Source organism: Pangasianodon hypophthalmus, chromosome 3 (assembly GCF_027358585.1).
Source record: "Pangasianodon hypophthalmus isolate fPanHyp1 chromosome 3, fPanHyp1.pri, whole genome shotgun sequence".
In the NCBI taxonomy this organism is placed as follows: Eukaryota; Metazoa; Chordata; class Actinopteri; order Siluriformes; family Pangasiidae; genus Pangasianodon; species Pangasianodon hypophthalmus.
The window spans coordinates 17,545,005-17,570,679 of record NC_069712.1 but is presented as its reverse complement, the minus strand read 5'-3'; the positions used below and the strand labels follow the sequence as shown (position 1 = coordinate 17,570,679).

The 25,675-nt window shown below is 38.0% G+C and overlaps 1 protein-coding gene across 1 annotated transcript in view; it reads left to right on the top strand.

Moving 5' to 3' along the window:
* Positions 1–25,675, top strand: part of pcdh15a (protocadherin-related 15a) — a 163,929-nt gene that overhangs the window by 80,228 nt on the left and 58,026 nt on the right. Inside the window, exons 13-19 of the mRNA XM_053232665.1 lie at positions 1,126–1,260; positions 4,108–4,257; positions 7,560–7,753; positions 7,942–8,074; positions 8,500–8,579; positions 16,607–16,700; positions 19,734–19,862. Coding sequence (XP_053088640.1) covers positions 1,126–1,260; positions 4,108–4,257; positions 7,560–7,753; positions 7,942–8,074; positions 8,500–8,579; positions 16,607–16,700; positions 19,734–19,862 — 915 coding nt within the window. The remainder of the gene's footprint in view (positions 1–1,125; positions 1,261–4,107; positions 4,258–7,559; positions 7,754–7,941; positions 8,075–8,499; positions 8,580–16,606; positions 16,701–19,733; positions 19,863–25,675) is intronic.

Below are 25,675 nucleotides of genomic sequence, written 5' to 3'. Positions count from 1 at the left end.
TGTTTTAATTCTTTAAATGCTTCAGCTCCTCATTTAGCTGACACTTTGTTTCAACACAACTTACAATTGAGACAGGATACAACAGAGCAGTTCTGGAATAAGAGTCTTAAGTCAAGAACCCAACAACAGCAGCTTGGCGATACTGAGATTTGAACTCACAACCACCAAGCCAGATCCCACTCAGGCTGGTTTCATAATAGTGTGTTTTTCATCATCAAAACAATCTGAATGAATTTGTTTCCTTCTCATTCAGCAAATTAAGCAGACATTCTGAAAAATGCATGGAGATCCTGTTTAATGAAAAGCCACTAACATGAATATAATCATGGAGAGTGTGTTTGATGTTTTCTTGGGAGGAGAGCCAAAGCGGGATAATATTCACTTTTAAAAATAATGACTAGGAACAGGTGTTCATTGTGCATATCGCTATAGATAGAGACTGAGAGCATGAGTAAATTCCGATTGTCTAATAGCATCTGTGTGTTCTGAGTGCTATTAACTCAGAAATGTCACAGTAATGGTCTTTTATTGCCTGCAACATTTCTCAGAAGCTGAAAGACACTGAGATATGGCCACCTCTCGAAAAGACCCCTCCAGCTTATAAGTGCTACATTTTTTCCCTCAGTGTGAACACTGAACCTTCTTGAACACTGGCACATTTGTTTTAAACTGCTCCATTTGTCTAAAACACTGAGCATATAACAACTCCAATTCTCTCTCTAGTTTCTCATTCTTTTCTTTATCTCTCTTTCTCATCTGTTCTATTCTTTCTTCTTCTTACTTTCTCTGATTAGTGAGCGTGGTTAAATCATCGAAGGGAGACTGATGAGCTTATCTGATTGAATCAATTTGCAAACTAATGCAGATATTTAGCAAACAAAGTAATCATATTAAAACACACATACATCATCATTATAGCCAAACTACACCTTCACTGTAGTTGTATTTGGTACCACTGAAATGTGTGATTTGTTTTTTTTTTTTACTTTATTTTAATTGCAGTATTTTCCCATCATCATGTGTGCCTTTATGCATGTGCCTGAGTGTGAGAGATTTTCAAAGTGGATGAAAAAGTTGGTTTGCAACAGTTGCTGTCCTTCAGAGGTTTTTTTTTCTCATTTGAAGAGTAAAGACCCACAGGTGAAGATAACGCTGAGTGACTACAACACTGTCTTCTCCATCACCCCTACCGGAATCACACGTTACCTTCTGCTGCTCAGACCAGTGGACAGAGAGGCACAGACGAACTTCACCTTCACGGTATGAACCGTCCCACCCAAACCCACACATGCGCATACACACACTGTCCTTCTATAGAGTAGAATCACAAAGTTTTAATGAGGATGAAAATCATGTGACATTCAGTGATACTGTGCTTAAGGCAGTAACAACTGTTTGACGGCAGTAACAACTGTTTTTCGCTGTTAGGCTCCGGTTTATTAGGATTTGTTACAGCTTTGAAAACATCAATATCTCAGCATTTAAGCCACAAATCAGCTTGACATCCCATGGTCGAAGGAACAAAATGAACAATATGAGAATAAATCAAATGGTAAGGATGAATGGTGCTTGTTTTGATGGCTAGCTGCTTAAGCTGCCTCTCTGCTGATCTTATATGCTGAGCAGGGCTTTACTTTCAAGCTGCTCCACTCTCCATGGTGTTCTCACTGTCCCAGAAATGATTAATCGGCCTTAAACGGCTAGTCAGATCAGAGGATGTGTGACAGGGCTTGGAGCTTTCTGTCTGAAGAAGAAGGGTAGTCGCTGTCCTTGTCATTATGAATGTGTTTGTTTGGAAGCCAGTCTCTCACAGACACTTTTAATGCTTGATGGTGGGGGATTGGATCCTAATCAGGCACGTTAATGTCTTTGATGGTCTTAATAATAGGCTGCTTATCAACATGGGACAGGATTTGTGTTGGATGCAATTCCATTTATAAAATAAAGAGTTGCGCTTAAACGAAACAGCATGAAATTAGCTGATTGTGTTTCTGAGTGAGACAAACAATTATGCCTAATTATGGTGGCCGGAGATGTTGCGCTCATAATCAACATCTTTTCCATTTTAATGCTTGTGTTAAATCTACTTAATACCGGCGTTAAATCTATTTTAGGTGAATTTATTTTTCTCTTTGCTGTTTAGAGTATTTAGAGCCTTTTTCTGCTTGTTGCCTTCATTTTTACTATCCTTCTTCTCTTTTAGCTTAGTCAGCTCAATCAGGGACATTACTAAAAAGTGTGAAAGGGAACAATTGTAAAACTACAATTCAATGACAGCATTAACTATAGTATTCAGCTGTTAAACAATCTCCAAGAGCAGCAATAGAAGAGACTGACAAAGGCTAAGGCACTAAAAGAACACATCCTCTCATCCATTTTTTATTTATCAGCTGTGCTGAGAGAATGTAGAAAAGAATGTGTCCTTTTTATAGTGTCTTAGCCTTTACCAGTCCCTTTCCTTTGCTGCTCTTGGACAGAAATCTACAGTGGAGTATTTTAGTATGATAGACCACCCACGGCTCTAAAGGCAGTCACATCCTAATGCTGTCATTCCCTTGCAGTTTTACAGTTGTTCTTTTTCACACTTTTGAATGCTGTCCCTGATTGTACTGATTAAATGAGAGTGACTATGACGCTCATACTCTAGCAAAACTCATGCAGGTTTAATTCAGTGAGTTCAAAGCAAAAGCCTAAACTTCAAAGCTTTAGAGCAGGCGTATGTCTCAAACGCACAGCGGCAGTCCGTTGTGAAACAAGGCTGCTCCTTTCCAGCTCCTTTTAACCACGTTAATTCTCCAGCTCTACAGTTTCTACAGACGTTGGACTACTGATCGGAAGGTCATGAGTTCAATCCCCAGCACCACCAAGCTGCCACTGCTGGGCCCTTGAGCAAGGCCCTTAACCCACAACTGCTCAGTTGTATAAATGAGATTACTGTCGCTCTGGATAAGAGCGTCTGCCAAATGCCGTAAATGTAAATGTAAATGTTTCAACCTGGATAAAAGGATCATGAAGTGGGATGAAACCATGGTCTAAAAGTTACTTGTTATATTTTGTTCTTAAAGAATGAACAACATTTGCATAGAATCACTAATAGAATCACTCAAAAGATTCAGTTTGAATCAATTTATATAGTGCTTTTAACGTAGACGCTGTCATGAAGCAGTTTCATATAAATCGGTATATAGATCTAGAAACCTTACAAGCAAGCCAGAGGTGACAGTGGCAAGGAAAAACATGAGGGAGAAAATTGCTATTCAGAAAGGAAACCATTTTCTTCTGGGCTATACAATGTACAGTTGTAAAAGGCAAACAGTACTAAGTTTGTGTCGAAAGAGTGTTCTGTATGAGCATATTGTCAGTAAGATCAAGGTCAGTAGGTACTCCAGCATGGATGCTAGATTCAGCTATATTCATAACACTGTCATGCCCTAGGTGCACTCATGCAGGAAAACCGGCTGTTTGTAGGCACGGTTCAAAACAGATATAGTCTGCCTGCTAATTCAGAACTGTCTCCTGTTCTGTGCACAGGCACATTTATGCATGCAAAGCTCTGCCTGTCCTCGGGTCAGACAGAAACACTTTTCAGTTTCATATATGAGTCGTGAATCATATTCTTAGAGGCAGCACTGGCACATATAGCCATTATCTCCTCTTGGTTGAATCACCTTTGATTGGGATGCAGTGTAATAAGAAACTGGGATGGAATATTGTGGTCAAATGTACACTTGCTGTGGCTAAACAGTGATATTTTTGGTAATATATTTCCAAACAAAGCATGCAGTCATGTAGCAGGCAGCGAGTGTGTTTCCTAAAGTTATTGTGCCATTTTTACTGTTACTTTTTTCCTTTTTCAGATTCATAATTTAACCAGTAAAACATCATGTTTAAAATTACAACCTGCTGGTCTTTGCATTAGTGTTACAGCTCCTCAACATCGATTACTAATAATCACTGATAGTCAAAAAAGTGAGATTGCATATTATATATTCATATTATATATGTAACATTTGCTTTACAGTACTGTACATGACTCATATTCATCAAGAATCTGTTCACAGCTTGCAAAGTAGTTACCTGCTGGAACATTTCCTGCTGCTTCTACAGATGGTGGCCTCTGATGGTGTACAGCAGAGCATGCCTGTAAGGGTGAACATCCTGGTTATCGATGCTAACGACAACACACCCACCTTCTCTCAGGTCTCCTACAACATAGAGGTGTTCACTAACATGCAGCCTGGAGAAACTGTAATACTGGTGAGCAGTGCCTTTAAATACAAACTCTTCATAAAACATTCTAAAATGGTTCAGCTATGAATTGAATATTTTGTATTATGTAGAGCATAAAGCGCTGAATCATTGATTCTGGAAATAAACTTCCTCTAAACTCAGATTTGCACATTTTTACCAATCAGAAACTTAATAGTTGGTACACAAATAACTACCTGTCTGATGTTACTGGATGTTTCATCATTCCGATTGTAAATTATTCGGGAGCTGTTCAACTGAAAAGTGAAGTGCTGTTTCAGCCGCTTCCTTGACACATCAGTTAACTTGCGGAGGGGGACGACTGTAAGCCGCATGAGTGAAGCCTCATCAGTTTGATCAAAGACAGAGCTGCCACTCCAGCCTTATTACTTTGTCTTTTGAAGTTCTCCATATACCCCATACCCCATATAAGCGTGTAGAGTTCCCACTGGGTATAGCCAGACAAAATACATACTATTTAAGTTGATTAACTACACACATGTAAGCCTGGACAAGATTTCTTTTGTCACATTTACAGTGAATACTATCCATATATAAATAGGAACTTGAAACAAATTTTTATACATTTTAGAACTGATCTTTCACTTAACGCATTTTGTGATCTGGTTCTGATTTTACACATATGATCTCTTTATTTGCCCCTGGCTGAATGTGTAAAATTATAGGACAAGTCTATACATCAAGCCATATGGCTCCTCAAGGAAGGAACTCGGGGTTAGTGTGTGTAAGCTGATTTTAATTCCCACAGTATTTCACAGAAACAAACTCATCTTATATATGAATGATAATCAGTAATGATATAGTGAGATACGTTTCTAAGTACAAAGTGGAACTTGTCAGGTAATCATCAGAATGCCAGCAGGAAGTGCTATTCTTGTATTACTGTGTCTTTAATTAATCCATAATGAATCATCCTTCAGATATGTTTACAGCTCCCGCTGACTCAATAAGCACTGCCATGGAATAAGCGCTCACTGAATTTCCTTTTGAGTTCTATCAGATGTTCTCTAAGCAGAAGTGTTTAAAAGATTGTTTTCTAATTTACATTTGAATTTTTTTTTGTGATTGAGATAAAAACATGTTTTTTAATACTTAAAAGTTTGTGATAGCTCTTGTACCGTGATAGGTGATGTTTTGCATATTGTTTAATAATTTCTGAATTCTTTGGCATAGAGACTTACTTTAAATTGCATCTTGCGGAGATCTGTAACAGGGAAGAATTCACGATTGCAAATCTACTTGTAGCTATACAGTTTAGCTGTCTGTTTTATATAACCCAGCAAATGTATTTGTTGTTTGATTTTTCAAGGTGGAAATTATTAAACATCAAGCCCACAGCTTTCAAACAAAATATTGTGGCCAATCATATGCTTTGTTATTCAATCCAGCGAATAATTCAGTCTCATGCATAGTATGTCTATAATCTACACTTCACTAAAGATGGATTTTGAATGCCTTCATTCTATTATTGTAGTTGCTCTTATTCTTAAAACTAAATGTTGTATAGAGTATGTCCACATTTTGAAGCAGATTGGCAAAGCCATGCGCAGGTAATGAGCTGTAACAATCTCCTAGAAGGGAAAGAGTTTACATCCTTTGCCCTTTGCCGGTGTTATAGGATAAACATTAAGGTTCTAGAAAACCCTGTTTAGAACAAATCAAAAACACAGAAGCAGAGAGCCTCTTCACTTTGATGAAGTGGTGTGTATAGCAACTGAGCATAGATAATTATGTTTTGAATAAAACTTTAGCAGCAGTTTGCTCCCCAGGGAATGACTGCACAGGTAGCACTAGCTTTGTAAGACAGGCTGCAAAGTCAGCCTTGATTTTGTCACATGTCCTCAGTATACTTAAGTTGTAAACAAGCTGGATGCTGTTTTCTTTAGATCTACAGTTAGCACCTGATTCTCAATCAGTCAGCCATATCAAAGCCTTACTTTAGCACTGCAGTTGCTGTGACATCTCCTTGATACTCATTGGGTAGAGTAATCCTGCACTGCCCATCAAAAGTTTGAGGACGTCTTGCCTTTTTTGAACATTTCCAACTACTGTTTGATTTTCCCTGACCCCCAAACACTCCTCAGAAGCTGTGCAAGAGATATTTGTAGAGGAAGGAGGCAGTGCTGTCTGTAATAGAATGCCCTGCTAGGTCACATAACCTTAACCCGGTCGAGCTTTGAGGATGAGTTATATTGAAAGGTTTGTGTCCAGCCAGCTCTCCAAGTCTCCTGGAGGTTCTGCAAGAGGCACAGCAAAGCATGTCCTGGGAAGGCCTGGGAAAACCAACTGCGCTTATAACGAAAGTGTGCATTTATATGTATTTTTTATTCACCGTTTATAGGTACGAGTGGAGTTTTGTTATAGCATTTAAATGCTCAGTGGCAAATTTATAAGGTACACTCAGTTCATAGCCAGAGTAATTGCCCCTTTTATCAGGTACACCTGCTATATACGTGCACTTGAAATTACTGACAGTCAGCAGGTGACCTACTGTCTGTAGCTATGTACAATTTTTCCATCAGTGGAAAGTGACCACCACAGGACCACTGATAATCATGTTATTTGGGTGGTGGACTATTCTCAGCATAGCTGAGACATGATAGTGGCTTTTAGTGGAGCACTCCATTTATGGGTTTTAAGCACTTTTAATGGCCCCTTTATTAAATACATCTGATATAAATACACTTAGAGACTAAAGCTAATTTTTTCATGCGTAAGTTGTCCTCTCCCCTTCACTGTTGTCAATTTCTGACTGCGGTTGGTTGGATGTTTTTGGTTGGCGGACTCTTCTACACCCAGCAGTGACACTGAAGCAATATTGACTTTGACAATCCCAGCATCACTGCCGCGCCAGATACACTCATACCGATGAAACACATATTTCAGTGTCACTTTCTATTGACGGACAGTCTAGAGGGGGGTAGACAGATTGGGCAACAGATGGGCTATAAAAAAACGTTCACCTCTACTATGAAAGATGTACCTGATCATACAGACACAATATCTTCTTTATGCAATGTCCTCTTAAAACAGCTTAAAACAGTTTCTGTCTTTGAGTCAAACAGAACTAACTGACATGGCCTTCTAGGAATTTTCAAGGAAGGCAAAACAAAAAAGTCAATATGCCTACCCACATACTGATGAATACTGATGATTTTCAAGCATTACCATGATGATAATGAAAAACTTTATGACTTACACAAATAGACTGTTGATATATTTAATACCTATGGAATCAGCCAACACATTAATTATCTTAATTAATGGATATTTCTGTATCTTTTAATTAGTTAACTGCTCAGGATGCTGATGAGGGTCTGAATGGTCTGGTGACCTACACCATCTTGGCAGGAGATCAGGGAGATTTTGTCATCAGTAACCGTACAGGTCGAATCACCATAGCTCCGGGAGTGAATCTGAGCGTGGGCCGCTCTTACGCTCTAACTGTCAGGGCAGCTGATAACGCACCTGAGGCTGAGAGGAGGTTAGACGTTCTGTCACTTACTCTTTTTTTTTTTTTTTTTTTACCTAGCCTGATGTTGTCTGTTTTAATAGTACGTGTGGTTATTACCTCATTAAGCCATATATCTCCAAGGAATTTATTCAGCAATTCTAATAATGTCATTTAATTATCCTCGCTATAAATTATTTTCTGCAATGTATTTTTTTTAGGAGTTCCATAACTACGGTTTATATTGAGGTTCTACCTCCTAATAACCAGAGTCCCCCACGCTTTCCATTGACAACCTACAACCTAGAGATCAGTGAAGCCATGAGGATTGGAGCCATCCTTCTCAATCTGCAGGTCAGACAACAAGAGTTACTGTATACCTCAGAGATGTTGGTGCTGAATCCAATATACTTCTCCTTGCTTACTGTACTAAAAAACTTCCTCAAAACCTTTCTTTATTACTTTTTCCTCCTGTTTATTTTCTCCCCAGTAATACCACATGCCCACTGTTGTCATTTGACAATGCTGTCCCTCTTGACCATGGTGTACAGTATATATGTTTCTACAGTTGAAAAATCAATTACTGAGTAAAAGGAGCTGAGAAAACTACACATTGTTCCACATAGAGCCCCCCTGGGAGAATGAAAGGTGTGAGGGCATGTGGATCTTATTAACTTGTATTTGAAGAGAAAGGCAGACTGGGGGTTGATATTAGCTCGCTTAATGAAATAAAATGGTTACCATCCATGTTCCCTGACTCTATTTCTGTGTTTCTGTAGGCGATAGACCGTGAGCTAGATCCAATTACATACCGTATTCTGAGTGGTGATCCACAGCAAATGTTCAACCTTTCTCAAACGTAAGTGTCCAGGTAATACACTATATATCATTTGAAGCTGCACTGTATTTCCATCATATGCTGTATTTTCCATTCTGTTACATCCAGTGCACCCACTGTCTTAAAAGTAATGCTTGAATTGCCTTGTGGGGAACATATATTAGTGAATTTAGTTTTACTCTCATTTGTTGAGCCTGTGCCAGACCAAAATATCTGGCAGTAAATGTGCTGAACTAAGTACTGTGTATATTTTCTGCTTGATTAAATTTTCAAGTGAAATATAGAAAAAGGAGGAAAATATAGAACCTGTCTCTAGCTTGTTGTCTAATTACTTTAACAAGTGCTTCCTATGGCACTGCTCCTATTAAAAATCTCCACATGTCCTCTTCAGGTGCCAACAATTAGCATTTTCACACAAAGTCTTGACCTGTTTGGCATTGATTGAACTAATGGAGCATGTGTTTTTCTAAGAGGCTTTACAAGTTATTTTCAGCAGCTTGGCTAAGAATGTGCCTGTGAAAAACTAGATAGTTCTCCCTAGAGATGACAACAGTGGCTTTAGTGTCTCAGCGTGAGAGTCGTGTTGCATGTGTAAAGCCTTGTTTGCAAAGTGACTTGGACTGTTTAATTGATGCTCTTAGCTATGAATACCACTCGAGGTTCAACTGTTTGTGTCAAAAGTTGAGGAGGCAAAATGCATTATGACCCTCCTCTTTGTATGGCATAGCAATTATATGGCCTATAGGGGAGTGTTAGATAGAATAGTGTCAGCTAGGAGTAGACACAAGACCAGACTGAAGCAAATTGGAATTTCTTAACGACCTGTCTGCACTTCAAGGGAAGGTAAAAAATTTGGATTACAAGCAGTTAGGAATGGCTTCCCTTCCTGAAAACAACACACAAAATGCAGTGGTAAAATGAGACAAAATTTGAAATTTATGACTATGCACACATATAAGAAAATGCCGAAGGCATACAATGACATGCACCCAGACCCACTGTAAAGTATGGCAGTGGATCATTGATGCATTGGGACTGCTTTTTGGCATTGTGATGACATCATGAGTTGTTCCAAATAAGGATATTTTAGGATGTTGTTGTTCCTCTTTTGGCTGCTCCCGATAGGGGTTGATGCAACGGATCATTGGTCCACATATTTGATTTGGCTAAGTTTTTATGCTGGATGCCCCTCTCCAATTTTATCCAGGCTTGGGACCAGCACTGGGAGTGCACTGTCCTGTGCAGCCTCAGTGACTGGGGTTGGTTCCCTGGCTGAGAATCGAACCCAGGCCATGGCAGCGAGAGCACCATGGCCTAACCACTAGTCCTCCAGGGACCAAATAAGGATATTTTAGGATATTTTAGTTCAAAACCTGTTTTTCTCTGACAGATAGTCACAAGTGGCTCTTTCAACGAGACTGATGCCAAACAAATTTAAATTAACACAGAACTGGTTGTGGGGTTATTTACTATTTGTCTATTTCCAATAGCCATCTACAGTAAGTATCCAAATTTGAACCCTGCTGAGATCCTGTCCGTATGTCACAAGAAAGGAATATAAAAGACCTTGAAATGTTCTGCATGAAGAAATGTTTCCAGATTTGTTAGATATTACAGGAAGAGAGTCAGCACTGTTATTCTTTCCTGGTGAGGTAATTTTATGGGTCCCAATAATTTCTGAAACCAGTGTTTTGCGGCAACTTTTTAGGTTTGAAAAATATAGCATTAAAATAAAACTATAGAGAGTCTCCATATGTTTAATCTCAAGATATCAGCTGATGCATTTTATATTTTCATTGGTGTTAATATTTTTTACTTTAGTAGTCATGTGGTTGGTCTGACTGGGGAAGGAATTGAAAGTCTTTGGTAACATAGTACCAGTGCTCTTTATCCATGAAGGAGGAATGTTGGAGTCCTAAATGCTTTCCTTAGCACTTTACTGTTGCCATGGCTTCCATATTAGCCTAGCTCTGCTCTAACGGTCCTGGTGAAGTTATGCATAGTGCCCTGCTGCTTGTCTCCGCTGCAGCTGAATTCTCCTTCTCGCTAGCCTTACAGCTCTCGGGGAGCAAATGCTTGAGGGAAAGAAAGTGGCGAATGTATTCTCACTGGAGCTCTGGGGTAGTGCCAGTAACAGCTGAAAATGAAGGGCATGGGAGAATCGCTTTGTAGCCTAGGCTGAACTCTGTGTGCAACCTGGGCAAGTCAGCTTCACCAACAGTCTCTGCACCTCTGTCTCATTTCATCTTCAGAGCTGTGCTGATCTCTCAGCACTTCTTGCTCTCCTTTATTCACAGCTCTCCAGACGACAGGACACTTCAGAAGTGTGTTCTGAGAAACTGAAAGATAAAAAGAAGGAGAAAGAGAGAGCGTGAGAGCAAAACATAGGAAGAAGGCATATTTATAAGAAAACTAGATTAAATATTAACCTAAAGAGTTCTGTCGGGTCTTCAGGATAGACACAGAGATATAAGAATGTCTAGCTGGGTGTAATGGCAGAGCGGCAAAACAACTCATCCAGTAAAGATGGAGAACACACTAGCTGTGAGACTTTAGTACACCCTTTTTCCATTCATTGTGTCTCTCGTCTTCTCTCCTGTGTTCTCACTGGGGCAAATGTCATTCACATAAGATGTATTATAAGACATTGGTTATATGAGGGAAAGGTTCTAGGAGATATTCCTCCTCTATTCTAGGAGATAGATGGGAATAAAAAAATCCTTAAATGTTAAATACATTTGTCTTGGCCAGTTCAGCAACATTTCAATCACTGCTTTATTTTATAGTGCGATTTCCCATGCCAGCAAGAACGGCTTTAATCTGTCATATCGAGGTCATATGAGAAAAGCTGTTTCTAGGGGGAATAAACTGGTCCAACTGAGTGTGCCAAGCATACTGAAACACATGCACACACACACACACACACACACACACAGAACAGCACACCAGTTATCTCCACTATCAAATCCTTCGCTATATCTGATGTCTCTGACAGCAGTGTTAACAAGATTCAGTCTGTCTTACTTGCATGGTACTGTTGCATGGTTAAAGCTGGTGATGGGATCCTTTCAGATTACTGTGAGGGCATTTGTGCAATCTGAACACGTTTAGAGCAGACAGGGCCTCCCCCATCCCTGCTGCAGACTGCATTAATATACATGAAGACATTAGACATTATGATACTGCTGTTTTGTATGGAGATGGAGGTGAGGGGCTCCAGGGCTCTGGTCCAGCTGTAGCACTCAGGGAGCAACAACCTGCTTTAACCACCTACATCTGCCCTTATTAGGCAGTTAACTAAGGCTTTGTATGAGAGGACTGTTCAACAGTGCAGTGCTGATATTGCCTGGTCAGTAAATCACTCCATAAAGCACTTTTCATGGGCATCTTGGGAGGCATTGATGTGTCCTACAGAGGCTTTCATCAGTGATGGTGTTTGGGTACCCCTGAGTTGGCTGTTTTTAATTAGAAACCTAAAGCAGTAATGTATAATGAGACCATTTAGCAGTTTTGTGTGTGTGTGTGTGTGTGCGCAGTCAGCTCCAGAATTATTGCCACTCTTGGCAAAGATAGAAAAAAAAAAGATTGTGAAAAATGTCTTTGTAGTTAGTTAGCTTTACCTTAAACTGAAAATATGAGAGAAATCTAATTTACTGACGTTAGTGAATCTAACTTACTGAATCTTACTGAAGTCAAATTATTTTATGGACTATGTATGTATATTATATATATATATATATGTATATATATATATATATATATATATATATATATATATATATATATATATATATATATCGGTATATATATATATATATATGATTATCTCGTTACACTGGTACCTGTCCAGGGGTGGGATATATTAGGCAGTAAGTGAAGAGTGTATATATATATATATATATATATATATATATATATATATATATATATATATATATATAGATAAGGAATGCACTGGCAAGCTCAGCAACACCAAAAGGCCTGGGAGACCACAGAAAACAACTAAAGTGGATGATTGCAGAATTCTTTTCTTATTGAAGAACAACCCCTTCACAACATCTAGCCAAGTCAGGAACACTCTGGAGGAGGTAGGCCTATCATTGTCAAAGTCTACAATCAAGAGCCACCTTCATGAATGTAAATACAGACGGTTTACCTCAAGATGCAAACCGCTGGTAACGCTCAAGAACACAAAGGTCAGATTAGACTTTGCTAAAAAACCTCTAAATAAAAGCCTGACCAGTTCTGATGCAAGATTAACTTGTACCAGAATGATGGGAAGAGAAAAGTATGGAGAAGGAAAGGAAGGGCTCATGATCCAAAGCATACCACATCATCTGTCAAACATGTGGAGGCAGTGTTAAGGCATGGGCATGTTTGGCTGCCAATGGAACTGGGTCACTGGGGTTTATTGATAATGTGACTGTTGATAGAAGTAGCAGGATGAATTCTGAAGTGTACAGAGCTATACTTTCTGCTCAGATTCAGTCAAATGCTGCAAAACTGATAGGACAGCGCTTCACAGTACAGATGGATAACAACCCAAAACATACTGTGAAAGCAGCCCAAGAGCTTGGAAATTAAATGTTCTTAAATGGCCGAGTCAGTCACCTGACCTCAACCCAACTGAGCTGCTTTTCACTTACTGAAGACAAATCTGAAGGCAGAATGACCCACAAACAAGCAGCAACTGAAGATGGCTGCAGTAAAGACCTGGCAAATCATCTCAAGGGAGGAAAATCAGCATTTGGTGATGTCCATGGGGTCCAGACTTCAGGTAGTCATTGACTGCAAAGGTTTTACCTCCAAGTGATAAAAATAATCGTAATATTTATGGTTATATTAGTTTGTCCCATTACTTTTGAGCCTGTGAAAATGGAGGAACTCTGTAAAAAATGGCTGTAATTCCTAAACGGTTAATGCAATATTTTTGTTAAACCCCTTGAATTAAAGCTGAAAGTCTACGCTTCAGTCACATCTTGACTGCTTCATTTCAAATCCACTGTGGTGGTGTACAGAGGCAAAATTACCAAAACTGCGTCACTGTCCCAATATTTATGGACATATATATATATATATATATATATATATATATATATATATATACATATATATATATTTACATATATACATATATACATGTATGTATATGAGGGAATCTCTCTCCAGATTCTCCAGAGTCCTCTCTTGTGGACTCTCCTCTTTAGCTTACCCCACAGGGTTTACGTGAGGTTTAGTTCAGGGGACTGGGATGGCCAGGCCAAAAGCTTAATTCTGTGGTCACTGAACCACGACCCAGTTGTAGCTTCTTGGCAGAGGCAGCCAGAATTTCATTTAATGTCTCCTGGTACATCATGGAGTCTGGCAGTTAAGAGTGGGGATTAGGTTCTTTTCTGCATTACCATTCTTTTTATGCCAAACCCACCTTGAGTGTTTGTTGCCAAAAAGCTCTTTTTTCTCTCCTCTGACCATTAAACCTGATTACAAAGTTCTCGTAGCATCTAGCAAACTCCAGGACCTTACATTTGTGGTTAGATGAAAGAAAAGTCTTTCTTTGGGCACACCCTCCAAATAGCTCACATAGAAGAGGCATCAGTTTGTAGATTTGGAGTTTATGGTGACTCCAGAGTGTAAAATTTTTTTGTAAATCTCCAATCTTGAACCTTTGAGAAATGTTTGCCTCTCTGGCCATCCTCCTCATTCATTAGAGCACAGTGTTTTTATACAGTGGGTCAAAAGGAACACACTTTTGCTAGCTACAGTATTTAATGGCTGTTTAATAATTATGTGAGAAAGGTCACACATTATAACACAAATCATATACTAAATTTTTGCTTGCCGTATTTACAAAGCCACAGCTGACGCAATATTTGTGTCATGACCAGAAAAATTTTGAACTTTTCAAATGTTTTTTTCTGGGTTGATTCCACTTGCCACTCAACTCCATCAGTGTTCCAGCCTGCACAGCAATTGTCGAGTCCAGTGTGAAAATCTCTTAATGTATTGCAAAAGGAGCAGTTACAACCTCAGTTGGATTTTAACTCGACTGTTACCAGTACAGCAAGCCATCACATTAGATTTAAACACAACAGGCCTCATTTATCAATCTTTAAGTAAAGTTGTGTGTAAAAGTGTTTGTTAGCCAAACCAAACTAAAATTCCCACCAGATTTACAAAAGTTTTGGCAACAATAATTTTCTATGTACGTATATTGATAAATGCCAATCACCTGTAAACTACTGAGCACATTCACAGCACAACTGATTTGCATTTTGTGATGCCTACAAAACTCCATAAAAGGAAAAGTTCACAGTGAAGTGAAAGCACAGAAAGAGAATAAAAAGGGGGGAAATGTAATTTCTCATGGGCAGAAGTATAAGTTATTTTGTCTCACATCTATGCCAATTAAAATATTATTTAGCAGCATAACAGTGCCTGAAAAGGCTAAAATCTGGAATCAAATTACAGGAAAAGTGAATTAGATATGAATCAAATGAGGTGATACGAAAATGGTTTGATATGAAAAAGAAAAAAAAAAAAAAAACGATATCTACAGTGTACCCAGGTGATGATGAACACTAAGCATGTCACACAGGGAAACTGCTATGTTTAATTGTTTTAAGGTCCAAAGCAAAGTGTTTTAGCAACTCTTAGCCGGACGTCTTTCACACCGATGTGCTCTTCAGCCTCTCACACACCGATGCACCCTCCCTGATGCCATCTTGGAAAAGCAGGAGGGAATATGTTGCAAGCAAATCTGTATTCGGGGAGAATGTTGATGATGACACAGCACACCAGGGAGTATACAGCTCATTGTAGGTTGAGACATACCAGATTGGTCACTTATCTCTCTGTGAGTCATAGCAGTACCAAAGAAATCCAAGCACTGACAAAACTTGGACATGCACAGGAATGGTACAAGATCATTTTGTTGGTCGAATTAGTGCTGGCTGTAAAGTGCTGCACAGCATTAAAAGAAGATGCTGTAACAAACGGAAACGACTTATAACCAGCTTTCATCCTCTGAAAAAAAATCATACTAGTTTCTAAATATCTGTTCCCTCCTAAGGGAAATCTTCCGGTAGTTTAATGCCAGGACAGCCATGGCAGTGCAAGGGCTTATGGCTACCATGTGCACAGACCAGCCTGCTGTCTTTTTATACGGCACTATTCTTTTGTATTAATCAAATGATTAGTCTTATTTGTCTTAATTTATGGATTTGTGTTAGCTTGCTTTCTTTAATGCTTTTAATATGAAATGACTAGGCTTCACAACATTTTTATTAAATCCATATGCACAGTTAAAAAACTGAATATCAAATAACTGGATTTTCATGAATACTGAATTTATTTGTGCATGCTCCTACAAACTCTTGCAGATAAATTTGTATACATCCAATACATCCAACTTTATAAATGAGGGCCAATGTTGAGTGAATATGGAACTCATAGACAAATAAAATAATTAACAAGCAAAGTCTTGCCAAAGCAAAGTTTTGACTCTAACAGGCCTTATAAAGTCATTGCAAAATTTTAGCTGGAGAGCAGATTTTGCATTATTCATCGCATCGGGTGATTGGCACTCTTTGTAATGTTAATTTATAAATAAATACATTTCCTGCTAGAAAATACTGCTTGGTCTGACCAACCAGCTGCCAAAAGACAGGCCAAGCTGCTAAAGTAGATGGAAAGAATTAATAAGTTATTCCTATGAATGCAACATCATAGACGAGTTGTTTCAAGAAAATAACACAACAGCAAAGCAAATAGAAAATCTCAAACAAATAACAAAGGAAAATAACAGCTGCCTAAGCCAAAAGTTTGACCAGCACAGTCTGTGTTTTATCAGCTGATCAGAATAAAATGGACTGAGTATTTTAGGGCCGTTATTCAAAAAAAAAAAAAAGTTTTGCAAGTAATGTTTGATGACAACTGCAGTAAGTGTATAATATAATTTTAATCTTACTGTAGAACTCTGTATGGTGTAGGGTGCATGTTGTATATGAGCTGTGGTATAACGGTGTGTGCTTTTCTGTCTTTCTGTTCAGTATAGGCCTACTGATCTTAGCAAAGGCACTGGACAGAGAGACCATTGACCAGTACCGGCTCATCGTGACAGCCACCGATGGACAACCTGGAGGGGTAAGGCTCCAGCCATCTTATAATTTAATAAACTTGCTAGAGTGTGATGATATTTTTCTCACTTCATATATAACCTTGAAAGTCTACTACTGTTTCTTATAACCTGGTTTTGTAGATGTTCACTATTTATGTCACCCAAATTAAACATAAACAGGCTACTTCACTCAATTGTTAACTAAATACTGACGTAAATATTCTTTTGTAACAAATATGAACCAACGACTGAGTCTGGCTACTGAAGGCCATTTCACTTCAAAAAGTTTTATGAAGGGTCCTTTGGTCACACGTGACATACTACTGATGAGCTTCTATTTTAACCAGTGTTTATATCCACACCAGCTGTAAGACGCACATGTAAGACACGTTTGCACACGTCCACTCCGCAGTGTTTTTTAGATATGCACAAAGCCATAAAAATCCTTTACTAAACATCATTCTATGACCTAAACATTTACTTACATAAATCAATGTATTTACATCGTATCAGTGTTGTTAGCATATCGACAGTGTTCTGAGTCAAACGACACTTCACACAAGGTCAGATTCTCTTCCAAACTGCACCTCTCTTTAAACACCTCTTTTGAATGACCTTCATTTGATGCTTTATGCGTAGGCCTGCTCTCAAAAATGATCTCAAAATCATCTAAAGATCCAATACCCTTACATACAATTATGTAAATGACAAAAAAAATGTAATTTAAAAATTATGAAATTGTTTTTTGCTTACATTGGTGTGAGGCAGGTTAGATAGACATGACTTTTAATGCAATCAGTGATATATAGTACATCAGTGATGTGTTTTTGAGTGTGCAAAAGTAGTTAGAAGTCAAACATGAAATTAAAATTTTAGGTTCTATCAGTTCAGTCATTTTCAAAGTTTTGCACCTAAGCTAGATCATTTTCTTACAGTTATAGATGAAACTAAGGCCAGTAATACACTCGTAGATTGGCTAGCAGTGACTTGTACACTTCATTAAATGTGAATGCACCTTTGCTGCCAAGCTCCGATAACCAAATAAAAATCCATTCATTTAATCACTCACCTTAATGGGGCAATTTCTCAAAGCTGCTTATGGTCCACATTATGCTCTCTCTCTCTCTCTCTGTCTCACTCTCTCTCGCCTCTGTGCTTTTGTTTCATTTTCTCTCTATTATTACAACTGATAACAGCATGATCAGTCAACTTAATTCATATGGTTTATTCATATCCATATGGTACACACACGAACACACATGTACACCCACACCCACACACACAAACAGTCTCCATGAAATCCAAGCCTGGGTAATTTAGCACTCTTTTTATTCACTTTGCATTTTCAAAGGTGTCAGCCATCCATTATATGTCCCTTAAAAAAAAAAGAGAGATTAAATGCAAATCCAGGTGCTTAAGTGCACTTAGCTTAAAACGTGTGCTTACTCAGTTTTTATCTGCTCGGTAAGTCAAAGGGAAAGTTGGTGAGACAGAGGCAGTATGTGGATGTGTTGAGTAAATATTAGCAGCTCATTTATCAGACCTTTTGTGATGGATGTCGTGGCACACCTGCTGGACTGTAATCAGGCCAATACTTCAGCTAGTATCAGTGACATAATTACCACTGAAAAGGACAAGCGCCAGTCCTGACACATAACAGCCCACTGACAGAGGTATCAAGTTCCGATGATGAGTTGCACACAAACACACACACAGACACACACGCACACACACACACACACACAGATAGGCTCTCATTGTGTATGGTGTACCTTATTTCCTGACTATTCTCTGACACTGTGAACTTTTAATCACTATCCCCTTTTGGAAATGCACACAGAAAAAGAGGGAAAACCTGTTCAATTAGATAACAGTGGAAAACAAACAAGAATGCTTTTACTTCAGTAACTCAATGCTACATTCAAAAGATAATGGATTTTTCGCTCTATTGGAAAAAGTAGCAATACCGTGTTAATGGTGCTGATATCTAAGGGAGAAAAATCAAATAAGAGGCTCTCTCTCTTTGAATATTGTGAAGAGCATGGATGCAGACCAAAAATTCCATGCCTTATCCCCTCACATATATTCCATTTAAATCATGAATTTTGTGTGTTTATATGTGTGACGAATACCATATGTTCATTCTGTCACAGAGCATTTAAACCAAATACTAAGTGCTTGTGTTTGGAAATGAAAATATGTATATCATAAAGAACATTTAGGGACTCTTGCACAGTTAACCTTTATCCATGGTAAAGCTATGACGACACACATTCATAAAGTTGTAAATTCCTTTTTTAAAATTAATGTTTAAATTGGTATTATACAATAGATCAAGGATGTTTTGTTCCTTGAGATATTAGCCCTCATGCAACAGAAGACATGGAAGATTAGTTGGAATCACTGTGTTAGATTGTGTTAGATTAGCAATTCCGCAGTTCTTAAAAAAAGAGAACATTTTACAATACAAAATACATTTTGTGTACTTCAGCTTTAACCAGTTCTCATTCTTTAGACATAATTTGCATCAGTGCAGAGCAGGAGACTGTTTCATGACAGAGAAACTTGCCAGAAAATATCTAGTTCACTTCATGGTAATTAGTCTTTGAAATGTTTTCAGTTTTTTAGATTGAAATGAATATATAGAGCTGTAAGGAACACATTTACATGCATATTCCTTCTCTAAAATCTGAGTGTGTGATATGTATGAATTAATTATTCTTGCCTGTATATACCACACATGTATATCACCTTTTTTTTAAGTTTTTTTTTTTTAGGTTCACATTGTATGTTTGTAAACATGTTGCTGAAAATATATTAGGGATACATTGATTATTCTTACTTTGACTGTGCTACATTTCCAACCAGTCTTTCTTTACAAAAAATACATAATTGTATTTAATTTCTAATAGGTTTGCAGGGTTAATACCTCAACCATTGATTAGATTTTTCCTTAGAGAATTGCACATATGTATTTATGTGAAAATATGGATCTGTTCACAGTAAACCTTTATCCAGCTATCGAGACTCTTCCTAACCCATACTCTCTTTACATGCAGACGTCCACTGCTACTGTCAATGTTGTGGTCACAGATGTCAATGACAATGACCCAACCTTTGACCTCACCTTGCCTAGGAATTTGACTGTACAGGAAGAGAGGGCCAATTTGTCTGTGGGTCAAGTTCGGGTGAGTAGCTCCATGGCATAGCACATACACTCACTGCATTATTGGATATTTAGCTTCAAATCAATGCGCTAGCTAGGTTTTTTTTTTCATGCATATTTTATCTGAAATTTCTATTAGAGCTTCTTAAATAATACTACTGGCGCATTTATTATTTCCCAATTAAGCCTTAGTAAATTAGAATCATTATTCACCTTAAAGATTGTCCATGATGACTTGCTCTGTTCCACTCCATCAAGCAGGGAGGACTTTTAATTACTGCCATAGATTAATCATGCTTTGGTTGGTTAGAGCTATAATCAATAGAAGAAGCATAAAGCTATCATTTGTGATGCGTCTTCCTTTGTTTTGACAGCAAGCTAATTTCTTCATGTTCTTTTTAAATATAATTTGTTTCATGTCTGTGTATTAAAATTTTTACAGTTGTAACAGAGCCACAATTATCTATTTTAAGCAGAATTTGGAAATGATTTCAAAGGTAGTTTGGGTATTATTGTTGATTTTATGTTTGTGTATATGTATGTGTGCATGCTCAATTGGATTCAGGTCAGGTGATTGACTTGGCCATGGCAGAACATTCCACTTCTTTGCCTTAAAAAATTCTTGGGTTGCTATTGAATTATGCTTTGGGTCGTTGTCCATCTGTGCTGTGAAGTGGCGTTTAAAGCGTTTTGACGCAATTGGTTGAATCTGAGCAGACAATATAGTCCTCTACACTTCAGAGTTCATCTTGCTGCTTTTGTCAGTAGTCACATCATCAATAAATACAAGGGAACCAGTTCAGCTGGCAGCCATACATACCCACGTCATAAGCTGAAGTGGTATGCTTTGGCTCATGAGCAGCTCCTTTCCTACTTCATGCTGTTCTCTTCCCATCATTCTCAACTGTCCATAGGATGTTGTTCCAGAACTGTATGGGCTTTTTTAGATGCTTTTAGGCAAACTCTAATCTGGTCTTCCTATTTTTGAGGCTTACCATTGGTTTACATCTTGTGGTAAACCCTCTGTATTTACCCTGGTGAAGTTCTCTCTTCGACTTTGACACAGATAAGGCTACCTCCTGGAGGGTGTTCTTGATCTGGCCAGGGGTTTTTCTTCACCAGAGAAAGAATTTTTCTGTCATTCACTACTGTTGTCTTTCAGTGGCTTGCTTATGATGGCTTGCTTCACTGGCAGTAACAGTTCTTTGGACTTCATACCGAGAATTAACAGCAACAGATTTCAAATACAAATGCCACTTGAAATCAACTTTAGACCTTTTATCTACTTATAAATTTATTTATTTTTGTTTGTTTGTTTGCATGTTTGTTTGTTTAGTGACACAACATTCTGGAAAGATTGTCAGTATTATTCTACTGTATGTTTTAGAAGCTTGCATTGCTCCTGTCAGTATGTCTGATCAGGAGAGAAAGATAAAAATGGGTTATTATGACATCACTGTCACAGTGGCACTGGACATTTCTTCAGCTTTTCTAGGTTCACAACGTTATAGCTTCTCTGGAAATCACTTCACTTTCACATATTACTAGCTCTTGCTCTCTGTCACACACTCTCCGAAATACGCATCCCTGTGGGTTATAAACTCAGCTGGGTTGCTCTCTATTTGCCGCACATACCATACATGCAGCCTCTCCCTCCCTGTCAGGGTGTATCTGGAATTTGATAGCAGTATGAATGGTGTGAGATTACAGGCTTTTGTGTATCATTAAGAGAGCATAACCACTGGGTGTAATTTGCTAGAGACAAAACACAAATTATATCTTAAAAGAAATTAGCTGGTTGTTATTATTCAGTAAAGGTGGAAGTGCTGGTCTCTAACACACATTACTCTGTATTACTCTATATATTCTATATAGTTTCAGTTCATATTGGGATCTCTCACAATGACCATAATGGAAATTGCATTCAAACAATTTGGTTCTTTTAAGCTTAAGACACAATTGTGATACACATTTATTGCCTGTTTGTTTATCTTTCTCTTCACATATTAATTTACTGAGTTAATTATTGAAGACCGCATCTGCTGGGGGAGCCTGCTGTCACCACACACATTAGCAGGATATTTAAAACCCATTTCCCTTTGGCTGTGAAATGCTTTAATTCATCATGGCTTCTGATGTTCTTTTAATTTCAGTGCTTTTTTATTTTGCTTATTTTAATGGCACTTCCCTGCCTTTCCTGCTTCTCTTTCTCCTACCCTGCTGGATTAGTGTCAGGACTCTGTCTTTCATGCTGTCTATCATAGCTTATTTTTTTTTCTTATGTCAAATGAAAATAAACATGGAGCATGTTGCCACTCTGTAATACAAATCAATGATTCTATCTATCTATCTATCTATCTATCTATCTATCTCATTCAATGTCTGGCTGTTTGTTTGCTTGACTATCACTCTAACTGTAAGCTTGTCTATCTGGTCAGCTGTCCATTCATCCATCCTTGATACTCAGATGCATCACTGGGTTTGTTATGTTCTCATTATAATAGCTTTCTCTTGCACTCTCTCTCTCTCTCTCTCTCTCTCTCTCTCTCTCTCTCTCTCACACACACACACACACATACAGACAAACAGACAGACACGATTTTTTGCTCTCCCACAGTTTTCCACCAGTCTGTATTTGTTGTAAGGAGGCATTAGCACTTCTGAACCTATTAGAGCTGTTTGCTTACACGGTGTATACATGCAGATGGCCCATCACATTCCAACAATTACAATTTGTTAAATAAATTATATTTTCCTCCTCCAAACAGATGAAATTTTCTTGTAAACTCTTTGTTTTTCTGCCTGTTGCTTATACTAAACTGCTGTTCGACTTCAAGCTCATTAAATGATTGATTTCCCATGGCTTAAAAAGGCCGTGGGCTCATATGTGTAGCGGCCTGGGAAAACCCTTCACATGGTGAGGTTTTCTACTATATGAAGGTTTCCGGAAATATAAAATGGTTTTATTTTCTCAAACTGAAGTAAAGTTATAACATTTTAAGTTAGAAAGGTTAGAAGGTAAATAAAAGCATTTTCCTTTTTTTTTTATTTATTTGTGTTTTTTAAAGTAGAGATGTCAAGGTATATTAGTTTGCCAGCAATTATCCACAGCAACGTCCCAGACTGCCACACATGCATAAAGTGAGGGGGAAATAAGTATTCAGACACATTTGTTTTTATTTTTTAACATACGTCCAGTACATATATCCACTTCAAATATACACACACAATGTCTTTTGATTTTGTACTTATAAATATGATGTATTTAAAAAATTAAGTATTCATAAGTATTAAACAAAGATATGTTTTTTTTTAAAAAACAAATCGATAGGGGAAAAGTATTCACCACAAATTACCAACATTAGTACTTTTCTGCAAAGACATTGTTGGCAGCTATGTCTTCAAGACAGTAAGAAATAATTAGCTTTTTGAAGCACTGTAGTTAATTTTGGCCCATTCCTTTTGGCGTATCGTCTTCAATTCCCCAAGGTTATGAGGGTCCTTCTGATGGACTTGAAATGTCAAAATCCTTCATAAATTCTCAGTGGGACTTAAGCCAGGAGATTGGCAAGCCATGCAAGACCTTCTTGAGTTAGTTTGGCTACATGTTTGGGGTCATTGTCTTGTTGAAACATTCATATATGTCAGAATCAGAAACAGAATCAGAAACAGTTTATTGCCAGGTACAGTAAAGAACACTTTACAGTACTAGGAATTTGTCTTGATGTCAGGTGCAGACACATAATCAAAGATATAAAGTGTAGTTTCTTGGCCAATGAGATTAAATTCTCCTTTAATATATCCCAGTACATTGCTCCATTCATGTTTCCTTCAATGGCCTGTAATGCCCCAGTGCCATTTGCAGAGAAGCAGCCCCAAATCATGATGCTCCTACTTCCATACTTCACTGTGGGTTTGGTGCTCTTGGGATCATATGCACAACCCTTCAGTCTACAAGTATGACAAGCAGAATTACTGTCTATTATCTAAATGCTTGTATGAATCTCTGCATCTCTGTGCTTCTTTATAAGCAGAAGAGTATGCATAGGGTGTAGGAATGAAGATGAGTAGTGTGCAGAATGCTTACTGCTCACTGTGTAACTGCTAATCCTGCTGCTTTCAGGTCATCTTGCAACTCTTTTTGAGCAAGTGCTGGCTTCTATCTTCCCTTCATCATTAGTCTGAGAGTGCACTGTGAAATTTTCATGGCATACCTGTTTGGGGATGATTAGTCGTGGTTCCATGAACTTTCCACCTGCATATTATCAAACCAGTTGTACTGACAGGAATGTTTAAGGTCTTCGCTATGGCTCTGTAACTTTTTTCACTCAAGTGTTGTTTAATAATATTGTCCTGGATAAGTTTAGGAAGCTCCTTCACTGTCAACATGCTTGCTGTATGAAATCTTTCCAACCAGTGGTAATGCTTTGTATAATGACCCCAGGTGCGTGAGAACATTTTTGGAGCATTTATAAAAGACCTTGTGTGTGTAAATTTGAGGTGGATATATACTCAGGAAGTATGTTAAATAACAAAAACAAAAGTATCTGAATACTTATTTTTCCCTTCCCTGTACTTTCAGGCTGTGGATTAAAGCATATACACTCAATGTCCACTTTATTAGGAACACCTGCCGCACTTATCTAATCAGCCAATCATGTGGCAGCAGCAAAATGCATAAAAATCATGTAGATACAGGTCAAGAGCTTCAGTTAATGTTCACATCAAACATCGGAATGAAGAAAAAGTATGATCTCTGTGACTTTAACTGTGACATGGTTGTTGATACCAGATGGGCTGGTTTGAGTATTTCAGAAACTGCTGATCTCCTGGGAATTTTACACACAACATTCCCCAGAGTTTACACAGAGTGGTGCGAAAACCAAAAAAAAAAAAAAAACACAAAACAAAAAAAAAAACATTTAGTGAGTGACAGTTCTGAGGGTGGAAATGCCTTGTTGATAAGAGAGGTCAGAGGTAATGGCCAAATTGGTTTGAGTTGCCAGGAAGGATATAGTAACTCAAATAATTACTCTTTACAACTGTTGTGAGTAGAAAAGCAACTCAGCATGCACCAAACATCAACCTTGAGGTGGATAGACTACAACAGCAGAAGACCACATTGGGTTCCAGTCCTGATAGCCAACAACAGGAATCTGAGTATTGGGAGGTAGTACTAACTATTTACCATGTTTTATGTAGATCAATCAAACCTGTTATTGAGAAACCAAATCAGCAGACAAGACCTGTAGACAAATCAGGCAGGGGTCAAACAATCAGATATACAAAGCAATGAATGGAAAACAAAATGAAAAATGATTTTGAGGGCAAAAACCAAACAAGGAGTATCAAACAGAGAAAACAATGCGCAGACATGCATATGGAAAATGAAAAACCTCACAAATATTATAGGTGAGTGAGGTGGCATATACAGTATACACTGAACTAAATGAAGATGTAACAGTGAATAATACAGACTGGATTTGGGCATGGAGTTGTGGTGGCTCCTGGATCAGTGGTGGATTCAGAAGTGGATTCAGATGTGACACAACCACAATTTTTACCCTAAAGCTGGATAAAATGATATTAGCTAAGCTCTTCTTTATTCTTTTTTCCTTGACCAAAGCATATAAACTGATCTATATGTCCATATCTTTTATTTGTCCTTCTTCCTTCATCTCTCTAAGACTCTATTCAAAAATGTGTTTATTTTTTCTGTCATTCATTCATTCCCTTTTCATTCCCTTCAAAACCATTCAAATGTAGTTTTGGTCTGAATAATTATTTGAATTTTTTCTTGGTGTGGGTGTTTCACATGGTTTAATATTAAACCAG